This window comes from Carlito syrichta, unplaced genomic scaffold (genome assembly GCF_000164805.1).
Source record: "Carlito syrichta isolate Samal-C Ts95f unplaced genomic scaffold, Tarsius_syrichta-2.0.1 Scaffold303736, whole genome shotgun sequence".
NCBI classification, from domain to species: Eukaryota; Metazoa; Chordata; class Mammalia; order Primates; family Tarsiidae; genus Carlito; species Carlito syrichta.
Genome location: NW_007247832.1, coordinates 71,862 through 93,265, shown reverse-complemented (window position 1 = coordinate 93,265; position 21,404 = coordinate 71,862). Strand labels below are relative to the sequence as shown.

The window sequence follows — 21,404 nt, the reverse complement described above, 5'->3', positions numbered from 1 at the left end:
CACAACATTTCTGATGAATAGATGCATCCTATTTCTGAGTTTGAATTTATGTCTACTTTATTTCTTGTTTTCACTTTCCAAGCTTCATGCTTCAATTGAGACTGTAATACAAGTCTAACAAGATCATATAGAAATTTAACCTTATTCCTTATTATTTGACCAAGTCTCCCTTTCTCACCAAATAACATTATGTGTGACATCTTTCTCTAAGCTGGCTTTGGTAGTCATACATTCAAAATTAGGAGATATATTTATGCAGTATGTTATTGATGTGCAGTGGATTCACATGCTTTGAATTAAGATGCAAAATATAGTATTTTTTCTACAACTACATTTATTTTTTACTGGGTATTTCTAGCAACCTATCCTTTACTTTGCTCTTATTTAAATTTTTAAAAATTGAGCTAAAGTTGAATGTGTTTATTTGTATTTAAAATAATGAACTAGAGTTGAATGTGTTTATCTGTATTTAAAATAATGAATCTGCCATGATATTATCCAAGGCATTCATTGGGAAAAAAAAAAAATGAGCGAAACTTTCAAGTGATAGCAAAGATAGCAAAGACCTAAGTTTATGAAGACTCAGTTCCACTTCCAGAATGGCAGTGAAAAGAACTCTGTGGACTCAGTCCCCACTCAGATAAGCAAAACGAGTCAAAATGTTAAGAACACAACCCTGTACATTGTGCTGAAGACAAATAAACATTTTTTTCAGGCAAATCGATTACAACTTAGGAAGAACATGGTTCAGAGTTTGAACCATGATCTACTCCCCCACTCCCACCATTGTAACTCAGCTTGATGAAAGTTCTACTTCAGACAGGTGTGGTCAACAGTATGGGACTACCACTCCTCTGAGTTCTCAATCAAGTGTTGCCAAATTCCATTAGGATAGGTAGGCCACCACCATGTCTCACCACCCCCCCCAACTCTGATTTGAAAAAGTTAAATTTTTGATTAATGTTGCTGAGAAGTTAGAGCTCCCTTTTTCTAACCAATGAATGTCCCTTGGACTGAAGAATCCTTTACCTTAGGTATGGCAGAGCAAAAATGCTGGGGCCCTAAACATCCTTGCCGCAGCTTGCTTGTAGAGCAGAGACTCCATACTGGGAGAGGCAAGTCAAGAAAACCAGCAACTACCACCCTAACAGTATCAAGAAAAGAAAGCTCTAAAGCTCTTTTAAATATGACTTTATTTGAAAGATAATGGGGGCAAATTCAAGTCTAAGGATGTTCTTAAAAACAGTAACTTTTTTTTCTGTGAGTCAGAGTCTCACTCTGTCACCCAGGCTGGAGTGCAGTGGAAGGTTCACAGCCACCGCAGCCTTAACCTACTGGGCTCAGGCGATCCTTCCTCCTCAGCCCTCCAAGTAGCTGAAACCACAGGCATGTGACACATGCCCAGCTAATTTTTTGACTTATTGTAGAGATGAGGTCTCATCAAGTTGCCCAGGTTGGTCTCAAACCCCTGGGCTCAGGTAATCCTCTCATCTCCATCTCCCAAAGTACTAGGATGACAGGCGTGAACCACTACACCCGGCAACTCTTCTTAATTAAGAACAACAAGAGAAATCATAGGTCAACTTTGAGAGAACCAGGGAAAGAGATAGCTCACAAGAGTTCTCAGGTGAGAACAAATCTCAAAAACGTGTCTCAAAACTACTCCTGCCTGAATTGTATTGGATTACATTACTAAGCAGTTTATGCCCCAGAACACTGATGAAAACAATTTGCCGGTAACGAGTGGAGCCTAATACTTGGTGTAATACCAAATGATTCAAATAGCTTGACAGAAATCAGGGAAATAACAACGACAGGTTCATCATCTTTATACCATTTGCTGGCCCAGTAGTTCCTAAACTTGTCTGTAAACCGGAATCACCTAGAAATTTCTTAAAATTTCAAAGCCCAGGCCACACCCAATACCAATGAAATCACAATATCTGCCATTAGGCCACAGGCATCAGTAGCATATGAAGCTCTTCAGAAGATTCCAGAAGGAGAAATAAGCAAGAAATGGTAACTTTCAGTATTTAAAAAATGTTTGCATTGCTTACAGTACTTCAATATCCTTTGTATTCTATAGCGTTAATTATATTTCTGGTGATAGACAGTTAATGAAAAGATTATATTCTAAAAAGTCATTTAAAAATTATTTGGAATTTGGGATGCATTTTCTCTCTGAATTGCTTACCAATGTTTTTTTACCCTTTTGGAGTTCTCAGAGATTGTGGTAGTCAGGTGCAAGTTCTGGCAGCAGGTGTCTCTAATAGCTGTGGTAGTAAAAGAAAAAAAGTAGAAACAGGAAGAGTTAAGACTGACGATCAGACCCATCCCAGAAAGGTCTGGGAAACATTTTAGACTACAGAAGCTAATCCCTTGGGAGGACCATTTGCAATTTGAATATAGGGAAATCAGAGACTATAATTTTAAATGTATGGTCAACTGTTTATTTTTAAATAATCTTGAGTTAAAAATTCAATATGAATATGTTTTATTATGTATCACTTACTGTTTATGACATCAGTAAAATATTATACCCAATCTTTGTGATTATTTTTTGCATTTTTTTGATAATAACATAGAGCCTCTCTTTCTGTGATTATTTGCCATTTATTTATTTATTTTTTTTATTAATCAATATTTTTTATTATGATTTTGTGGGGTACAGTTAAGGGTTAGGTGTACAATTACATTTCATTCAGGCACCCTGTTGATAAGAGGTGTTTTCCCATCCCCAGACAGATATTTGCTACTGTTAATCCCATCCCCCTACCCCCCATAGTTTCCCAGTACCGTCAGTCATTTTCTTATAGTATTACATTGGATGTTCAAGGTCCATTATATGAGTGAGAACATGTGATACTTGGATCTTTGTTTCTGTGAGAGGTCACTCAGTATTATAGACTCTAGTTCCATCCAGGTTGCTGCGAAATTCATGATTTTGTTCTTTTTTATGGCTGCGTAGTATTCCATCGTGTATATGTACCACATTTTTTTAATGCAGTCCTCTTTTGATGGGCAGCATGGTTGTTTCCAGGTTCTTGCTATTGTGAACAACGCTGCGATAAACATACGTGTGCAGGTATCTTTTTTATAGAGTGATTTGAGTTCTTCAGGGTATATTCCCAGTAGGGGGATTGCGGGGTCATATGGAAGGTCGATTTTTAGAGCTTTTAGGAATCGCCACACTGCTTTCCACAGAGGTTGTACTAGTTTACACTCCCACCAACAGTGTAGAAGTGTTCCCTTTTCACCACACCCTCTCCAGCAGCTGTTATTTTTGAGTTGTTGATAATTGCCATTCTGACTGGAGTTAGGTGGTATCTCAGTGTGGTTTTGATTTGCATCTCCCTGGTGATTAGTGAGGTGGAGCATTTCTTCATGTGTTTGTTGGCTACTTGGATATCTTCTTTTGTGATGTGTCTGTTCATATCTTTTGCCCATTTTATAATGGGGTTGTTTGTTTTCTTCTTTTCAGTACGTTTCAGTTCCTTGTAGATCCAGGATGTTAAGCCTTTGTCAGACCTGGAGTTGGCAAATACTTTTTCCCAGTCTGTAGGCTGTCTCCCTGCTCTCTTGATGGTTTCTTTGGCTTTGCAGAAGCTTGTCAGTTTAATAAGGTCCCACTTGTCTATCTTCTCTCTTATGGCCTGTGGGTTTTGGGTTTTGTTCAGGAATTGGATGCCAGTTCCGATTCCCATGAGGGTATTTCCTTCCTTTTCTAAGGTTCTTATGGTTTGAGGTTTTACATTTAGGTCTCTGATCCATTTGGAGTTAACCTTTGTGCATGGGGATAGATAGGGGTCCTGTTTCAATCTTCTGCATGTGGTCAGCCAGTTTTCCCAGCACCATTTACTGAATAGGTTCTCCTCTCCCCAGTGGTAGGTGGTGGGGGCTTTGTTAAAGATGAGTTAGTTGAGAAATTGAAGTTTTGCTTCTGGAATCTCAATTCTATTCCATTGATCTATATGCCTGTTCCTGTGCCAATACCAAGCTGTTTTGATGATTGTAGCTTTATAGTAAAGTTTGAAGTCTGGTATTGTGATACCACCTGCTTTGTTTTTTTTTGCTGAGGATTGTTCTGGCTATTCTTGGATGTTTGTGTTTCCATATGAATTCCTGTGTTGTTTTTTCTAAGTCTGAGAAGTATGTTGTTGGTAATTTAATGGGTATTGCATTGAATTTGTAGATTACCTTAGGTAAGATGGACATCTTCACAATGTTGATTCTTCCAATCCATGAGCAAGGGATGTTTTTCCACTTGTTCATGTCAGCTTTGATTTCTTTGAGCAGTGTTTTGTAGTTTTCATTGTAAAGGTCTTTCACATCTCTGGTTAGGAAGATGCCAAGGTATTTCATTTTTTTTGTGGCTATTGTGAATGGAATTATGTTTTTTATTTGGGTTCTGTTTGTTTATTATTGGTGTAGAGAACTGTGATTGTCTTTTGTACATTTATTTTGTATCCTGAGACTTTGCCAAAGGCCTTTATCAATGTAAGGAGGCTTTTGACAGATTCTCTTGGGTTTTCAAGGTACACAATCATATCATCTGCATAGAGAGATAACTTGACTTCCGTTTTTCCTATTTGAATACCTCTGATTGCCTCCTCTTCTCGGATTGCTCTAGCCAGGACTTCCAATACTATGTTGAACAGGAGGGGTGAGAGTGGGCATCCTTGTCTAGTTCCAGTTTTCAGGGGAATTGGTTCCAATTTTTGTCCATTTAGGAGTATGTGGGCTGTGGGTTTCTCGTAGATGGCTTTTACTATTTTGAGGTATGTTCCCCATATACCTAGATGTTCAAGAGTTTTTATCAAGAAGGGATGATGGATTTTATCAAAAGCTTTTTCTGCATCTAATGATATGATCATGTGGTTTTTGTTTTGACGTCTATTGATGGATTTAATTACATTTATGGTTTTACGAATGTTGAACCAGCCTTGCATCCCAGGAATGAAGCCTACTTGGTCATGGTGGATGATTTTTGAGATGTATTGCTGAATCCAGTTTGCTAGGATCTTGTTGAGAATTTTAGCATCTATGTTCATCAAAGATATTGGCCTGTAGTTCTCTTTCTTTGTTGGATCTTTACCTGGCTTGGGTATCAATGTGATGTTGGCTTTTGTAAAATGATTTGGAGAGAGTTCCATCTTTTTCAATCACCTGGAATACTTTCAGTAGGATTGGTATCAGCTCCTTCTTAAATGTCTTGTAGAATTCTGCTGGAAAGCCATCTGGACCAGGGTTTTTTTTGGTAAGAAGTTTTCTTATTACGTAGTCGATTTCCTTGATTGTTATTGGTCTATTTAGGGTCTCAATTTCTTCTTGTTACAACCTAGGTAGCTTGTGTGATGTCAGAAAGTCCTCCATTTCCTTAAGGTTTTCAAGTTTGTTTCCATACAAGTGTACGTAGTATTCTCTAATGATCTTTTGCATTCAGGGTCAGATGTGACTTCATCTTTTATGCTTCTGATTGTGCTTATTTGGGTTTTTTCTCATTTTTTTCTTGGTCAGTCTAGTTAGGGGACCATCAATCTTGTTTATCCTTTCAAAGAACCAGCTTTTTGTTTCACTGATTTTTTGTATTATCTTTTTGTCTTCTATGTCCTGGATTTGGGCTTTTATTTTGGTGATCTGGATTCTTCTGCTGAAATTAGGGTTTTTGTGGTCTTGATTTTCCAGCTTCTTTAGGTGGCTTGTTAGGTTGTGAGTTTCTGTTCCTTCCATTTTCTTCATGTGTGTTTGTAGGGATATAAATCCCCCTCTTACTACAGCTTTCAGGGCATCCCAGAGATTTTGGTAAGATGTTTCTTCATTTTCATTTGTTTCCAGGTATCTTTTGATCTCTGTTTTGATTTCATCATTGACCCAGTTGTTTAGCATCATGCTGTTTAGTGTCCATGTCTTTGTGGGTTTTGGGGGGACTTTGTTGGTGTCAATGTTTATTTTTATTCCACTGTGGTCCAAGAAGGTGCTTGGTAGAATTTCAGTCCTTTTAAATTTGCTTATGCTTGATTTATGGCCAAGTATGTGGTTGATCTTAGAATATGTTCCATATGGTGATGAGTAGAATGTGTATTCTGTGGTCTTTGGATGGAGTGTTCTGTAGGTATCAATTAAGTCCATTTGGTCCAAAGTCACATTGAGGTTCTGGATCTCCTTGCTGATTTTTTGTCCAGATGATCTGTCTAGGGTTGTGAGTGGGGTATTAAAGTCCCCAGTTTTGATAGTGTTAGAGTCAATATATTTCTTTAGTTTTCCAAGAAGTTGCTTTATGAAAGTTGGTGCACCTATGTTGGGTGCATATATGTTTAGGATAGATATTTCTTGATGGATTGAGCCTTTTATCATTATGTAGTGGCCTTCTGTATCTTTTTTGATTTTTAATAGCTTGAAGGGTATTTTGTCTGAAATTAAGATTGCTACTCCTCCTTTCTTTTGTATTCCATTCGCCTGAAAGTTTGTTTCCCATCCTCTTACTTTGAGTCTGTGGGTGTCCTTTCTAGTGAGGTGAGTCTCTTGAAGGCAATAGATTGTTGCCTGATGATATTTTAACCATTTTGCCATTCTATATCTTTTCAGTGGTGCATTTAGTCTGTTCACATTTAGGCTAATAATTGAAATGCAAGAGTTGATCCCTGTCATAAGGTTTTTACAGAGTTGTTCCTGTTTGTTTGTTGTCTTTCTTTGGGTTTCGGAGTTGGTTCATGTGTGTTTTTAATCTTTTGCCTGTACTCTTGTGAAGAATGTTGTTGTTCTTTTTTCTTTTTCTTCTGTGTTCAGTACTTTCTTAAGTGTTTCTTGTAGAGGTGGCCTGGTGGCAGCGTAGGTTCTTAGGGATTGGATATCTGGAAAAGATTTCAATTCTCCCTCACTAATGAAGCTTAGTTTGGCTGGGTAGGTTATTTTTGGTTGAAATTGTTTCTCTTTTAGAACTTTGAAGATAGGACTCCAGGCTCTCCTGGCCTGAAGGGTTTCTGTAGATAAATCTGCTGCTATTCTAATTGGCTTTCCCTGGTAGGTAGTCTGGCCTTTTTCTCTTGCTGCCTTTGGGAATTTTCCTTTTATAGCTACTTTGTTTAGGTGAATTATTATGTGTCTGGGAGTTGGTCTTCTCATTTGTTGTCTTGCAGGGGTGCTCTGAATCTCTTGTGTTTGAATTTTTTCATCCTTAATGAGATGAGGGAAGTTTTCTTGAATGATTTCATGAAATGTTTGTTCCGGTGTGGCTTCTGTTTCTCTCTCTGTCTCAGGAAGCCCAATTACTCTTAGGTTTGGTCTCTTGAAGTGATCATTCATCTCTTGTAGGTTTTGTTCTGTCTTTTTGAGCTTCTTTTTTATGTTTTTGACAGTTTGGGTTAGTTCTGTGTTTTGGTCTTCGAGTTCTGAGATTCTTTCTTCTGCTTGGCTGATTCTGCTTTCCATGCTTATTAGTCTGTTGTTCATTTCCACCACAGTATTCTTTACTACTGTCGTTCCTGACATCAGCTCCTTCCTATTTTCCTCTTGTCTCTCCTCAATTTTTTAAATTCTCTCCATTAATGTCTTGATATCTGGGTTTGTTGCATGTAACCTGTCATTCTGGGGGCTCTTCATTGTTTGTGTTCCAGAATCTGTTTTCTCAGTGTCTGATTTCCCAGGGGTCTGTGTGAGACCTATATTCCTCTTTTGGTTTTTCTTCATTTGTGCAGTTTTTTCCCCTCCCTACTTTTTCCTTCCCTCCACATCACCGTCTTCTTTAATTCTGTTATCCAGGGGTAAAGGAATTGGTTTTACTTCTGTTTGTTCAATCTCCCATTCTTTATGTATGTCCTCTTACTTTGTTCAATTCTGGAGTTGCACTGTAGGTTGGAGGTGGTCCTTTTTGCAGTTTTGAGATTTACTTAAGAGGGGAGCTGCGATTCAAAATCTGTCTGTAGGTCCTGGTATTTGCTGACAGGTGTGTGGATAATGTGGAACCCACTTCCCACTGCCCTCGAATCTGTCCATGCAGTGGGGCTGTAGGTTTACTCCCTGAAATAAAACGTGGTTAGCAGAGGGAAGAGAATGGAGCAGATAGTGGGTTGAAGAGGGGAGTGGAGAGATAGAGGAGTAAGGGGGGAAACAAATGTGTGTGCCAATAAATAGAGAGAGAGGCCTATACTGAAACAGATAAAAACAATAGACCACAGCTACAAACCAACTCTCATACAAAAAATAAAAAATAAAAGTAAAACATATAGTGATGCTCAAATACAAGCTAACCAACCACCTTATTAGTGTGCTGTTCCTCTATACAAAGATATGGTTTACAGAGAGAAGAAAAGGGAAAGGAAAAAAAGAAAAAAGGGAACAATACAGTAGGAATAGAATTAAGTAATTAAACTAATAGAATTAATGAAGCACACTCAGACATTTTGTTTAAGTCCAATGTCCTTTCAGGTCTGATTTTTCGCTTTCTTTTCAAGCAGGTAAATTAGTTTGCAGTTAGGGTCAGTTGCCCCTGGTCTGCTGTGAAGGACAGTTCAGATTACCCTCTGTTCAGCACTCTGGTCTATGTCTTTATCAAGCTTGTTTCTCCCATTTCGGTGTTGTTACCTTGAATCGCCAGCAGATGGTGCTATCTCAGCTGCTCGCCCCAGAGGGGGTGGGGCCGGACAGGAACAATATGGCTGCCTGCATCAGGGCAGACAACAGGAGACTTATGGTGGGCGGGCAGGACTTCTCGGTAGCAGGAGAAGTGGCAGCGATCCCAGCAGATCTTTCCTGAAGGGGTTTGAAGTGGATCGCCTTGGGCCCGGGTGGTGTGATGTGCTACGGCTGTCACGGAGGCCGTGGTAGCAGCGGCGGTGGCAGTGCCACTGTTTGCGCCGCAGTGACTGTCCAGTCCGTTGTGATGCCCCAGCGGTGGCAACGAGCTCCGTATGAAGAGCAGGCTGCGATGTTGGGGTCCGCAGCCCCCTGGGGCAAGAGTCAGAGACCCACTGCAGATCTCCTTTGCAGAGGGCTTCACAGACCGGGTTGCCCCGTCGCCATCTTGCCCTTTTGCCCTATTTGCCATTTATATACCTTCTCAGGAAACTAAATTGTCAAACATTTTGTCCATTTTTAATTGAATTGTTTATCTTCGAGTAGAGTTGTAAGAGTTCTTTCTGGATACAAGTCCTTTGTCAAGTATAAATTTTGATTTTTTTTCCCCCTAATCTGTGGTTTGACTATAATTGTCTTAGTTTATCATGAAAATCACAAGCTTTAAATTCTCTGTACAACTTATCAAAAATTTTTATGGTCTCCACTTTCCTTTTTGTCTTAAGAAGCCATTGCTTTTTCTAAGGTTACATAGATTAAGTACTGTTTTCCTCTACAAGTTGTCTAATTTTAGGTTTTACATTTAAGTTTTTAATTTATTTTGAATTAATCTTTGTTTATGATGTGATATAAGGGTAGAGGTTTGTTTTTTGCACATGGATGCCCAATTAGGGTATGTTTTGTTGAAAAGAGTAAGCTTTTCTCATGAATTACCTTGGTATTTTTGTAAAAACAATTCATTGAAGTTATCCAAGTTCCGACAATTAAGTTCATGAACTCATTCTGTAAAAACTGCTCCGTACCTCATTGCTGAATATCACTACAGTCACCTTTGAAGGATTCCCCTTGAGAAGCTATGCACTGATGCCAGTGCCTAGTCTACCTGTCAAAGTAATCTTGGAACTCTTTTTTCGGAATGTCATCAGAGCTATTATCATATTACCCTTGATGCCCTGAATGTCATCCAATATCTTCCTTTCAATATTTCCTTTATCTTCGGATAAATAAAAAAAGTAATTGGGAGCCAGATCAGGTGAGTAGGGAGGGTGATATTTGTACAGTGCTGCCAATGTAAGCTCACATGGCAAGTTTGTGAACTTAATTGCCAGATCTCAACAAACAAGATCAGGTTAGGACCTCCAATACAATGTTAGATAGAAGTAGTGAATGTGGGGCAACCACTTCAGGTCCCCTCCCACTAGTGGGAGCTTTTCTGTCCTCTTAATAAATCCCACTTAAAAAAATAAAAAGTAATGAGTATGCACATGTCTGCACCTTTCCTAATCTTGTGAGGAAAGAATGATTCCTTTTACCTTTAATTATAATAGAAGTTTTTTCATAGATGCCCGTTATCATGCCAAAGAAGTTTCTCTTTATTTCTAGTTTGCTGACGATGTTTATCATGAGTAGATTTTGGATTTGATCAAAAGATTTTTAATGCATCTATTAAAGTGATCACAGTTTTCGTCTTTGTTCTGCAAATATAATGAATTATTTTCTTTGTTTTTTGAATAGTAACCCAACATGCATTCCTGGAATAATTCCCTATATGTGTCATGATGTATTATGTTTTGTTATATGCTACTAATTTTGAATTGGTTATTTTGCTAAGGATTTCTACATCTATGTTCATGATGGACATTGGTCTGACTTTTATATTCTTTGTCTGGATTTTTTAATTAGCTTAGCATAGTACTTGCTTTTTAAATTGAATCAGGAAGCATTTTCTACTTCTCAGTTTTCTGAGAAAAGTTTGTGTGGTATTAATGTTTCTTTCATAAATACTTGATAGAATTTGCTGATGAAGTCAACTGGGCCTAGAGTCTTGTGAGAAAGTTTTTAATTATAAATATATATATTTTTAGCAGATATAGGAGTATTCAGATTTTTTACTGAATCCATTTGTTTATTTTGTGGTCATTTTTTTTCATGATCGTTGCTCTTTGCTGGGCCGTATTTGTGTCTTTTAAGAAATGTGCTATTTTTATCCATGTTTTATCTACATTCATTGTACTGTTAAGTCGTGATATCTTCTTTTGCATTTCTGATAATGGTAATTTTGACTTCTCTCTTTCTTCCTTTTCTGTCTTGATCATGCAGATATTTATCAATTTATTGATAGCTTCAAAAGACCAATTTTTTTGCTTCCTTGATTTTATATACTGTTTGCCTGTTTTCTATTTTATTCATTTCTACTTTTATTATTTTCTATTCTTTTATTTAATTGTTGTTCAGTTGTTCTTTTTCCAGCTTGTGAAAACTAGAAGATTGTCATTGATTTTGCATCTTTTCTTCTTCTTCTTCTTCTTCTTTTTTAAAAATTTTTTGAACCAGGGTCTCACTCCATTGCCCAGGTCAAAGGGCAATGGTATGATCACAGCACACCACAGCCTTGATTTTCCGAGCTCAGGTGATCCTTTTGAGCTTTAGCCTCCCAAGTCGCTAGGACTACAGGCACATGCCAACACACCTGGCTAATTATTTTTATTTTTTTGTAGAGACAAGCTCTCACTGTGTTGCTAAGGCTGGTCTTGAATGCCTGGGCTCAAGCAGTCCTTCCATCTCTGTCTCCCAGAATGTTGGGAATACAGACAAGAGCCACCATGTCTGCCCTATATCTTTCTTCATTTCTAACATATGCATTTAAAGCAAATTTACATTCCTCTTAAATTGAAAGCAAATGAATATTTTAAAAAATTCTATTTGTGAAAAAGTCATTACTTTGCCTTTATTTTTTGATAAAAAAGTATTCTTACTGTGTATATAATTTTAGATTGATAGTTCATTTCCTTCAATACTTTTAGTGTCAGTTCTTTGTCTTCTGGTTTGTAGTATTTTGTTGAGAAGTCTATGATAATTCTTATATTCTTTCCTCAGTAGAATATTTTCTATCTCTCTGTGATTTTAAGATTGTTCTCATTATCACTGATTTTCAGCAATTTGGTTTTAATTTGGCTTAATGTATGGTTTGATTTGGATTTATCCTTCCTAAAATTGCTAAAAGTTTTCAACAAATTTGGAAAAATTTTGCTCATCATTTCTTTTGCCTTTTTCTTTTTCCTCTTCTTCTGGGACTCCAAGTATACTTATGTAACTACACTTATTAGTTCCCATATCGCTATTCATTTATACTATCTTTTTGATTCACTTTTAGTTTCTTTTGCCATGTTTTTAAAGTTCACTGTGTTTTTATTTAGCAGTGTCTCTGCTGTAAAGCACAATTTAGTGGTATTTTTCTTTCATGTGTTTATTTTTTTTATCTCTAGAAATTCTGTTTTGTTCTTCTTCATATCTTTCATTTCCCTTCTCATTATGTTCGTATTTATTTTCAAATCCTTAAGTATCTTTGCAGTAGTTCCTTAAAGACTTTTCTGCTGATTCTAACATCTCTATTAATTCTGAATTGGTTTATATTGCCAGTTTTCTTTTGCTTGTAGATCATATATTTTCCTCTTTTTTTTACATGTGATAATTTTATATTGGATGCTAGACATTATGAATTTTATGTTGCTTGTTGATATTTTTGCATACATTTAAACAGTTGGGTTTTTTTGATGTAGGCAATTGCCCGAGGACCCATGTGATCCTCTCAAGACTTGTTTTTCTTCTTTTTAAAGTTGATTCTAATGTATCCTTTACTCTAGGAAAAATTGAGATCCTCAACTAAGGTTATTTCCTCTTGGGTCTATACTGAATGTGTCATACTATTGAACAAGATCTTTTCACTTTGGCTTATGAAATTTTGAGCAACTCACAGATCTGACCATTTTTCAGCCAGCTGTTTTGTGGTAATTTTTTTTTCATGATCATAGCTCTTTGCTGGCCTTGTGGAATTTCTCAGTACACGTATGCAGATTGGCATTCAGCTAAGGACTTATGAAGACTCCTCTGTGAATTTCTGGAGACTATTTTCTGAATAGTTTCCATATTCTGTTCTGCAAATTCCAGCCACCACAGCCTTTCTAAAGTCCAATCTCTCTCATTAACTCAGCAAAAATGTTGAGCTCTCTTTGGGTTCTTTCTCCCTGCATAGTCATCCAGAAATTCCTTTTAGGTATGAAGCAAGAACAATGGCAAAACTCACCTATTTTTTTACCCTTCTTTCAGGAACCAAAGTCTTGTCTTTTACCCAATGTCTGAAAAAAGTTTTTTCATATATATTGGCCAATTTTCTAATTGATTATGGCAGTAGGGAAAGCCCTGTTACTTTTTTTTATGGAAGAGAGCATGGTCATGCTTATTTTTGTCTTTTGAACTTTCATGGACAGAGAAAAGTGAGTGAAACTCTTCTACTATTATTGTATTTTTCTTTTTTGCTTCTCACAATTTGTGATGTAGAAATGCTTGTCATTTGTTGCACCAGTGCTCCTGTTTAATATTTATTATAACTTGTACCAATTTGCTTTACAATGTGCCCTTCTTGTTTCATTATTTTTGGCCTCAATTTCTGCTTAACTAGTGTTAAAATCATGTATCATGCTTTCAGTTTGTATTTTCCTTGACCGTCCTGTATTTTTCAAACTTTATGAATTACTTTTTTTTTTTTTTTTAGGTGTGTTGCTTATATATAGATAGAATTGGGTATTATTTTGAAATTCAATCTGAAACTTATTTTTTTAAATAAAAAGTTTTCTTTTGGGATAGCTCATATGACTTTGCATTTCTTGTTTTAATATCTTTTCTAATCTTTAATGATGTCATTGGTTTTCCTTGTTTTTTGTGTATATTCTGATATTCAGGAAGGTTTGAATTTCATATTGTAAGTCTGTATAAACAGTGCTCTATTTCTTTAGACATATCCATTTGTTTCCTCATCTAAGTAATAATAAACTATCATATTTCTCTTCCTTCCTTCTCCCTTTTCCTTCAGTATCCTGTGATCTTGAACATGGCATATCTTCATTCTGTTAAGTATACTTAGGATTTTATTTCTTGATTTGTAAGCTTTGACTTGCAATTGTTATAGGTGAGACCATCTGCAAACTTACTCTGCCTCTCATCTACCTCACCTGTATCTTCACATATAATTATGACTATTTTAACACCACATTTGTTTTTTTGGTCTTAATTCTACAGTTAAATATATAAAATCACAAGTCTTTTTACTCTGGCTTGTCCAGTTATTTCTTTGCCATCTGGCTATAATAGGGTTTTATTGCGATATTTTCTTGTATTTTTATCTGATAAGTTTTCCTACTTTTTTCCCACCCATTTGCTTTTAAATCATTTAAAAACATAATTTAGCCGGGCACAGTGGCTTATGCCTGTAATCCCAGCACTTTGGGAGGCGGAGGTAAGAGGATTGATTGCCTAAGCCCAAGGGTTCGAGACCATTCTGGGCAATTTGGTGAGACCTTGTCTCTACAATAAATAAATAAAAAATTAGCCAGGCATGGTGACACATGCCTGTGGTTCCAGCTACTTGGAAGGCTAAATTGGAAGGATCGCCTGAGCCCAGCAGGTCAAGGCTGCAGTGGCCGTGGGAGTCCCACCGCACACCAGCCTTGGCGGCAGAGTGAGACTGACTAAAAACAAATAAATAAAGCATAATTTATACATAAAATATACATTTATAGTATAGCAAATAATAAGCATGCAAGCCATGAAATAGAACTTTCTTCCATTGTTCTTATAGTCTTTTTTTATGGGTGCTATGTTCTCTTTTATATTGTTCATCATGCAACTACAGTTGACCCTTGAACATTGCAAGGGTTGGGGCGCCAATCGCTGTGCAGTCAAAAATCTGGGTATAACTTCTGACTTTCCAAAAACTTAACTACTAACAGCCTTAACTACTTCCTATTGTTGCCTGGAAGTCTCACTGATACATAAACAGTTGATTGACACATATTTTATATGTCATATGTGTTATATACTGTTTTTTAACAAAAAAGTAAACTAGAGAAAAGAACATGTTCTTTAAAAATCGTAAGATTGAGAAAGATTTACTACTCATCACGTGGAAGTGATCATTATAAGGGTCTCAGTCTTCTCTGTCTTCATGTTGAGTAGGCTGAGGAAGAGGAGGGGGAGGGGTTGATCTTGCTGTCTCAGGGATGGTAGAAGAGGAAAACCCACATATAAGTAGACCCACATGGGTCGAGCCTGTATTGTTCAAAGGTCAACTATAGTTAGATTTTTCTGCCCCGGCTGTTTGAAGTGTATTTTTGCTGATGTCTTCTGAGACCTGCTGCTCTGAGCTAGCTTGTTATTTATTTTACATGAGAGAGCTTTCACTTACCAAGCACAGCCTCTGTGCCCACCTTAGCTGCTTGGATGCTCTCATGAGCTTTCTGAGTCTGTGGATTTGTTTTGTCTTTTTGTTTCCAGAACACAGATTTTGTGGAGGTTTTCTCTGTTTATATTGTTGACTTTGTATGATATCTAGAAGGAAAGGAATTTCTTTCACACTACTGGAAGTTTTCCTTCTGTCCCAACATAGCTTGCAAATTCCTAACATTGCCTTCCTATGTAGTAGTTTCTTCCCTAGAAAGAGGGGAATTGACTAGAAAGTCAATTATAATATCATTCTCATCTATACTATTATCCTACTCCCAATAAAACTATCCAAGTTTAGGTCAATGCCCGGTTCAGAACCATGATTATCATTCTCCCAGCTGATCTAACCCAATTCACATATTTATCTGTAGTTATCTTCAGTCAGATACCCTAAATATTCCATTGCATATAGTTTTAGGAAAGGGTATAAGCCTCGAGTATTTTAATGGGTTCTCACCCAGTATACTATCTGAATAGGCATTAGGGTCAGGAATTTGCACTCCAAAATTTCCCTATCCAAAATTTCCCTATCAGCCAGGACCAGAGACCATCAACATGTATTTGAAATTTAAGTGTAAAGAAGATCTGAAGAAATCATCCTAATCTTGAAATAGTATTGATCCTTAATATAGGATGAAATTCTAAGTTTTACAGCAGACTTAGCAATAGTTGAGGAGAATAATGGAATTATATAATAGTTTCAAATGATCTGTTGGGGTTATTATTTTAGTAATATTAGAAAGGGAATAGTGTGAAAAATGTGAACAAAATTCTTAAAATGCCAGCCTTGTTACTTAGCTTTGCTCATTGGACTGTTTGGACTTTCAATGTACAGATTCTGACTGGTGGTTTAGATGCATATGAAACCTGGTTTAATAATCACCTTCATGTATTCCTTGTGATTTATTCATTTTTTAAAAATGTATCTTTGGATAGAGTAAGAGGTAGAAAAAAGTCACAACTGTGACCAGCAAAGAAAGCATTGTTGTCACTGACAGAAATTCAGAAATTTGACCAATAATTGATACATTTTTTTGGAGTCCAGTATGGGGTGTTTTTTTTTGTAAAAATAAACCCAAAGTCTAAGTTTCAGACTCTATAAAGGTTAAAAAATGACTTTTCTATTTTTTATATACTGTCTTACAACGTGGTTATACTACAGACTATTTGTTTCTTGGAATGTTATTTTTACGGTAAGATCATTTGTGTGCATTAAATCACTTATGCTAACTTTTAGTAGAAAAATTCAAGAATTATAATACAGTATCTCATGAATTTTTGGTCTCTCTCACACTTCAATACCTTTTCTAAGAAGAAATTATTGTAGTGATAGCTCCTATACATTTCTAAAAATGTGAAATGTAGAAATTATAGAAAAATACAAATGTATGTTACCTACTTCTCTACCCTCCCTTTTTTTTGTATAAGGGAATAGTCTGGTATATCTTGTTTTTTCATTACACAATGTGCCTTGATGATGGTTACAAATCAGCCCATAAATATCTACTTCATCTTCTTTCAGGACTGCTTGTGTGAATAACTTACCATTGTTTATTTAACAAGTCTCCTGGTTGTTTTTGGTTCTTCGCCATTATAAACAATGTGGCAAAGACTATTCTTTAAACTTAAGAGTAAGTATATCTGTAGGATAAATGTCTAGATGTATCATTGCTGGATCAGCGTCTATTGTGAATTTTGGAGGACATTACTAAGTAGTCCTTTAAAGAGGTTACCCAAATTTAGTGATGATAATGTCAGTTTCCCAAGTGCCCACAGGCAGTGTTCTTATCACAATTTTTGATCCATTAGGTGAAGTGACATCCTATTGCGCTTTTTGCTTTAGGGATAAGCATATTTGCGTAAGGTTCAAAATCATTATCTTTTCTCTTTCTGTGAACTGCTTCTCAATTTCCTTTACCAATTGTTCTATTGGGCGGTTGGGTTTTTTTCTTATTAATTAATAACCATTATTTGTATGTTAAGGATATTCTTTCATTTTTTCTTATGTGTTTTACAAAATATTTTCCCAGTTTTACATTTTCACTTCTCATGGCATTTTGTTCTGTCGATATATATTCTGTATTTGAATATTGTGTCATTAAATACAGTGAGATTTTTCTTCCTGGCATCTGCGTTTTGTGTCTGCAACTACTGTGGTAGCTTCTTATTCTTAATTCTAAGAATTGTGAATTCATATTCAGTTGTGTGTTTTCCCTTTTGTTTGCAAGTAGAAACATACTTCTCTGCATGCTTTTCTTTTTTCACTTAACAACGTATCGTAAACCATTTCTTCCCTTGTTCTTTTCTACATAAAAAAACAATTTATTGGCATATTGCCTTTTTTTTTTTTTACTTTAACTGGTTATCTTGATTATTTTATGTTATTTATTGTGCACTTAACTCTACATTATGTATCCTTGAACATCAAATGTGGTCAGGCAGTGTTATTTGATTGTTTATTTGGACATGTGCATAGAACATGTTTCCTTCTTTTTTAAACCTCTCCACCTTGTTAGGCCTTACACTTTTCCCAACCCCAGGAAAAAATATAATCAGATAGGATTCTGTTTGTTTATTTCATTTGTTTATTAATATTTGTTGAGACCTGCAATATGCAAAACACTGTTGCGTGTTGAACATACAGTGGTACATCTAACCAAGTACTCATAAAAATTACATCCTAGAGAGATCGCACTTGACTTTCTAGGTACAATCAAATCTTCTATGCTATTTATAAAGAATGTAAATGTAAGAGCTTATGACATAAGCATTGATTTTACCCATAGGTTAAAGAGTTTCTAAATATATGGAGAACTTTAAATATATACATACATTCAAGCAAGAGACACCTAGATAAGATGCCAGAGTAAACTGATCTCACTGAATCTCAATCTCCTAAGGCTTAAAAATATATAACCAGAATAGTAAAACCAACAACAAAAAAATTGTATCTCGATAATTTACCGTAGTAACTTTGAAAGGGAAGGGGACTAGACCAAGGCTGAAAACCTCAAAATGTGATGCCAGAGAAGAAATAAAGCCGGCCGGCCGGCTCAGCACAATGAGGTTACTAACCCACCTCTCCCAACATACTGGTCTCAATGTTAATGAGTTGGAGGAAAACGCTAAGCCCAAAAATGGTCCCCAGGGAAATGGAGTAAACCTCCAATAAGAGGATGTCAGCCCTGGTGTTTGCAGGGAAGTGAAAGAAGTCAGTGGAACTGGAGCGCAGTGCAAACTGTGCATTGGCAAGGGGGGCCCTGGGTAATGACAAAGATGAACTTGGAGGGGTAGGTAGGTCTGGTCTCTGGAAATCTTTAAGGTAAAAGGGTTTTGGAATAGCTTAGATGATGGCAAACGCTTGCTAGTTTGTTGATACTGGAACTACAGAAATGTATATAATCAAAGACTGTTTCAAAAGTATGATTTTCAACTTGTCTGTTGTTGCTCGAGAACCGACCTTGCAACAAAATCATACTTAATGAAACACTGAAAGCGTTCTCTTTGAGACTGGGAATAAGGCAAAGATGCATATTATTATCATCATCTCTCTTCAACACTGTAGTGGAGTTACTAATCAGAGCAATAAGACAAGAAGATACAATAAAAAGCACAGTTGTCCTTCAGTATCAGTAGGAGATTGTTCCAAGACCCCTGTGTATATCAGAATCCACTTATAATCTATGTATATCTTCTCATATACTTTAAATAATTTCTAGGATCCTGATAATACCTAATACAATGTACATGTCATGTAAATAGTTAAAAAATAATGACAAGGAAAAAGTTCACATATGTTCAGTACAAACACAACCATCCTTTTTTTCTTCCAAATATTTTTTATCTGTGGTTAGTTGAATACACAAATGTGGAACCCGCAGATATAGAGGACCACCTGCATATGTAGACTTTGAAAAAGCAAAAAGTCTGTTTTAAATCTCAGATGATGTGAGAATGTACATAGAAAATATTCTATAGATAAGATATTGTAATTAATAAAAAGAAGTTGGCAGTTTGCTGTATACTGATATTTAAAAATTAATTATATTTCAATATACCAGCAATAAATATTTAGAAGATTTAAATATTTATAAAATTTTTTAAAATATCATTTTACAGTAGTATCAAACATACAGAGAAAATGAATAAATCTAACAATAATGTTTTTAAGACTTCTTTGAGAAAATTTATAAAACTCTATTGGAGATATTAAGAAATCTAAATGGAGAAATATCCCATGTTCATTGACTGGAAGGCTAAATACTATAAGGAGATCAACTCTCTTCAAATGGATGTATAGATTTATTATAATCCCAATCAAAAGTCCCAGAGTCTTGTTGAGCTATTTCTAAAATATATACAGAAATGAAAAGGTCAAGAATAATGAAGACAATCTTTGATTTATAATGATTTCAATTTGTTCTGCCCAACTGTATTTTTAATCAATAGCATTTAGATTTCTAAATATAATCACATCTTCTACGCTATTTTTAGAGAATGTAAATATATAAGAGCTTATGGCATAAGCACTGATTTGAGTCATATGTCAAAAAATTTCTAAGTATGGCATATTTATTGAAAGCACTGCATCCTGCCCAGAACTAACACCTAGCAGAATGCTTAGCAACTTTGTGGTATCAGAATCCACCAGACAGAGAACTGAGGTGGAAGTTCAGGAAAGGAGAGATGTGATGTGGATTCTAATGACAGTTTCTAATATATTTTCCCATCTCACCTCATGCAGTATGTGGTTGTTACTGTTTGTCTGAAAGCTGGATTGGAGATAAAGTGAGTATTCTCAGGATTTCTCTACAATCGGTTATAGTTATTTATATGCTGATTTATTTTAAGTTTTAGAAACATAATAAGCATTTGTTCTGGTCTCTGTATTTCTTTTGTTTTGCAGATTCAAGTGATGATTTAAACTGGATAAAGGCATATTGGTCATTAACATCTTTAAACATTTCCTTTCTTGCCCTACATTTCAAATAGATTCAATTTAGCATGCCACTAATTGAGACTTTTCATTGACTATTACTATTCAAGTCCAGAATTATAGCAGAATTTTATCTGATACAGAAAAAGAAGGAAATACATATTGCCCATACCTTTCAATGTGAATGATATTGACATTTGGATTTTACTTTTAAGTCTTTGTTCTATATATACTTACTTTTTTTTCACAAAAATAAATTCATAATGTACCTAATATTTTGTAGCTTACTTTTTTCACATAACTGATCTTTGACAATTTTCCATATCTTTAATTTTCATATCTAATTTAATGACTATGTCATATTTTATCACATATTTATTATTTACATTTTTTTTGTGGGGTACAGTTAAGGGTTAGGTATACAAATGTGCATCGTTCAGGCACCCTTGTTAATAAGGGGTGTCTCCCCATCCCCAGACAGATATTGACTACCGTTAGTCCCATCTCCCTTCCCCTCCCTATAATTTCCCACCACTGTCAGTTCTTTTTTTACAGTATTATGGTAGATGTTCAAGGTCTACTATATGAGTGAGAACATGTGATACTCAGATCTTTGTTTCTGTGAGAGATCACTCAGTATTATAGATTCTAGTTCTATCTAGGTTGCTGCGAAATTCATGATTTTGTTCTTTTTTTATGGCTGCGTAGTATTCCACCATGTATATGTACCACATTTTTTAAATCCAGTCCTCTTTTGATGGACAGCATGGTTGGTTCCAGGTTCTTGCTACTGTGAACGATGCTGTGATAAACATTTGTGTGTAGGTATCTTTTTTATAGAGTGATTTGAGTTCTTCAGGGTATATTCCCAGTAGGGGGGATTGCAGGGTCATATGGCAGGTCGATATTTAGAGCTTTTAGGAATCGTTACACTGCTTTCCACAGAGGTTGCTCTAGTTTACACTCCCACCAACAGTGTAGTGGTGTTCCCTTTTCACCACATCCTTTCCAGCATCTGTCATTTTTTGAGTTGTTGATAATTGCCATTCTGACTGGAGTTAGGTGGTATCTCAGTGTAGTTTTAATTTGCATCTCTTTGATGATTAGTGAGGTTGAACATTTCTTCATGTGTCTGTTGGCCACTCGGATGTCTTCCTTTGAGAAGTGTCTGTTCATATCTTTTGCCCATTTTATAATGGGGTTGTTTGTTTTTTTCCTTTCAGCCCATTTGAGTTCCTTGTAGATCCGAGATGTAAAGCCTTTGCCGGACCTGGAGTTGGCAAATACTTTTTCCCAGTCTGCAGGCTATCTCCCTGCGCTCTTGATGGTTTCTTTGATTTTGCAGAAGCTTGTCAGTTTAATGAGGTCCCACTTGTCTATCTTCTCTCTTATGCCCTGT

The 21,404-nt window shown here is 36.0% G+C and overlaps 1 protein-coding gene across 1 annotated transcript in view; it reads left to right on the top strand.

Annotated features, from left to right (window-relative positions):
- Window positions 1-19,861, top strand: part of LOC103261537 (phospholipid-transporting ATPase IB-like) — a 115,987-nt gene extending 96,126 nt beyond the window's left edge. The window contains 3 exon segments of the mRNA XM_021712926.1: window positions 16,202-16,250; window positions 16,505-16,517; window positions 19,814-19,861. Coding sequence (XP_021568601.1) covers window positions 16,202-16,250; window positions 16,505-16,517; window positions 19,814-19,861 — 110 coding nt within the window.
- Window positions 19,862-21,404: the final 1,543 nt, after the last annotated feature.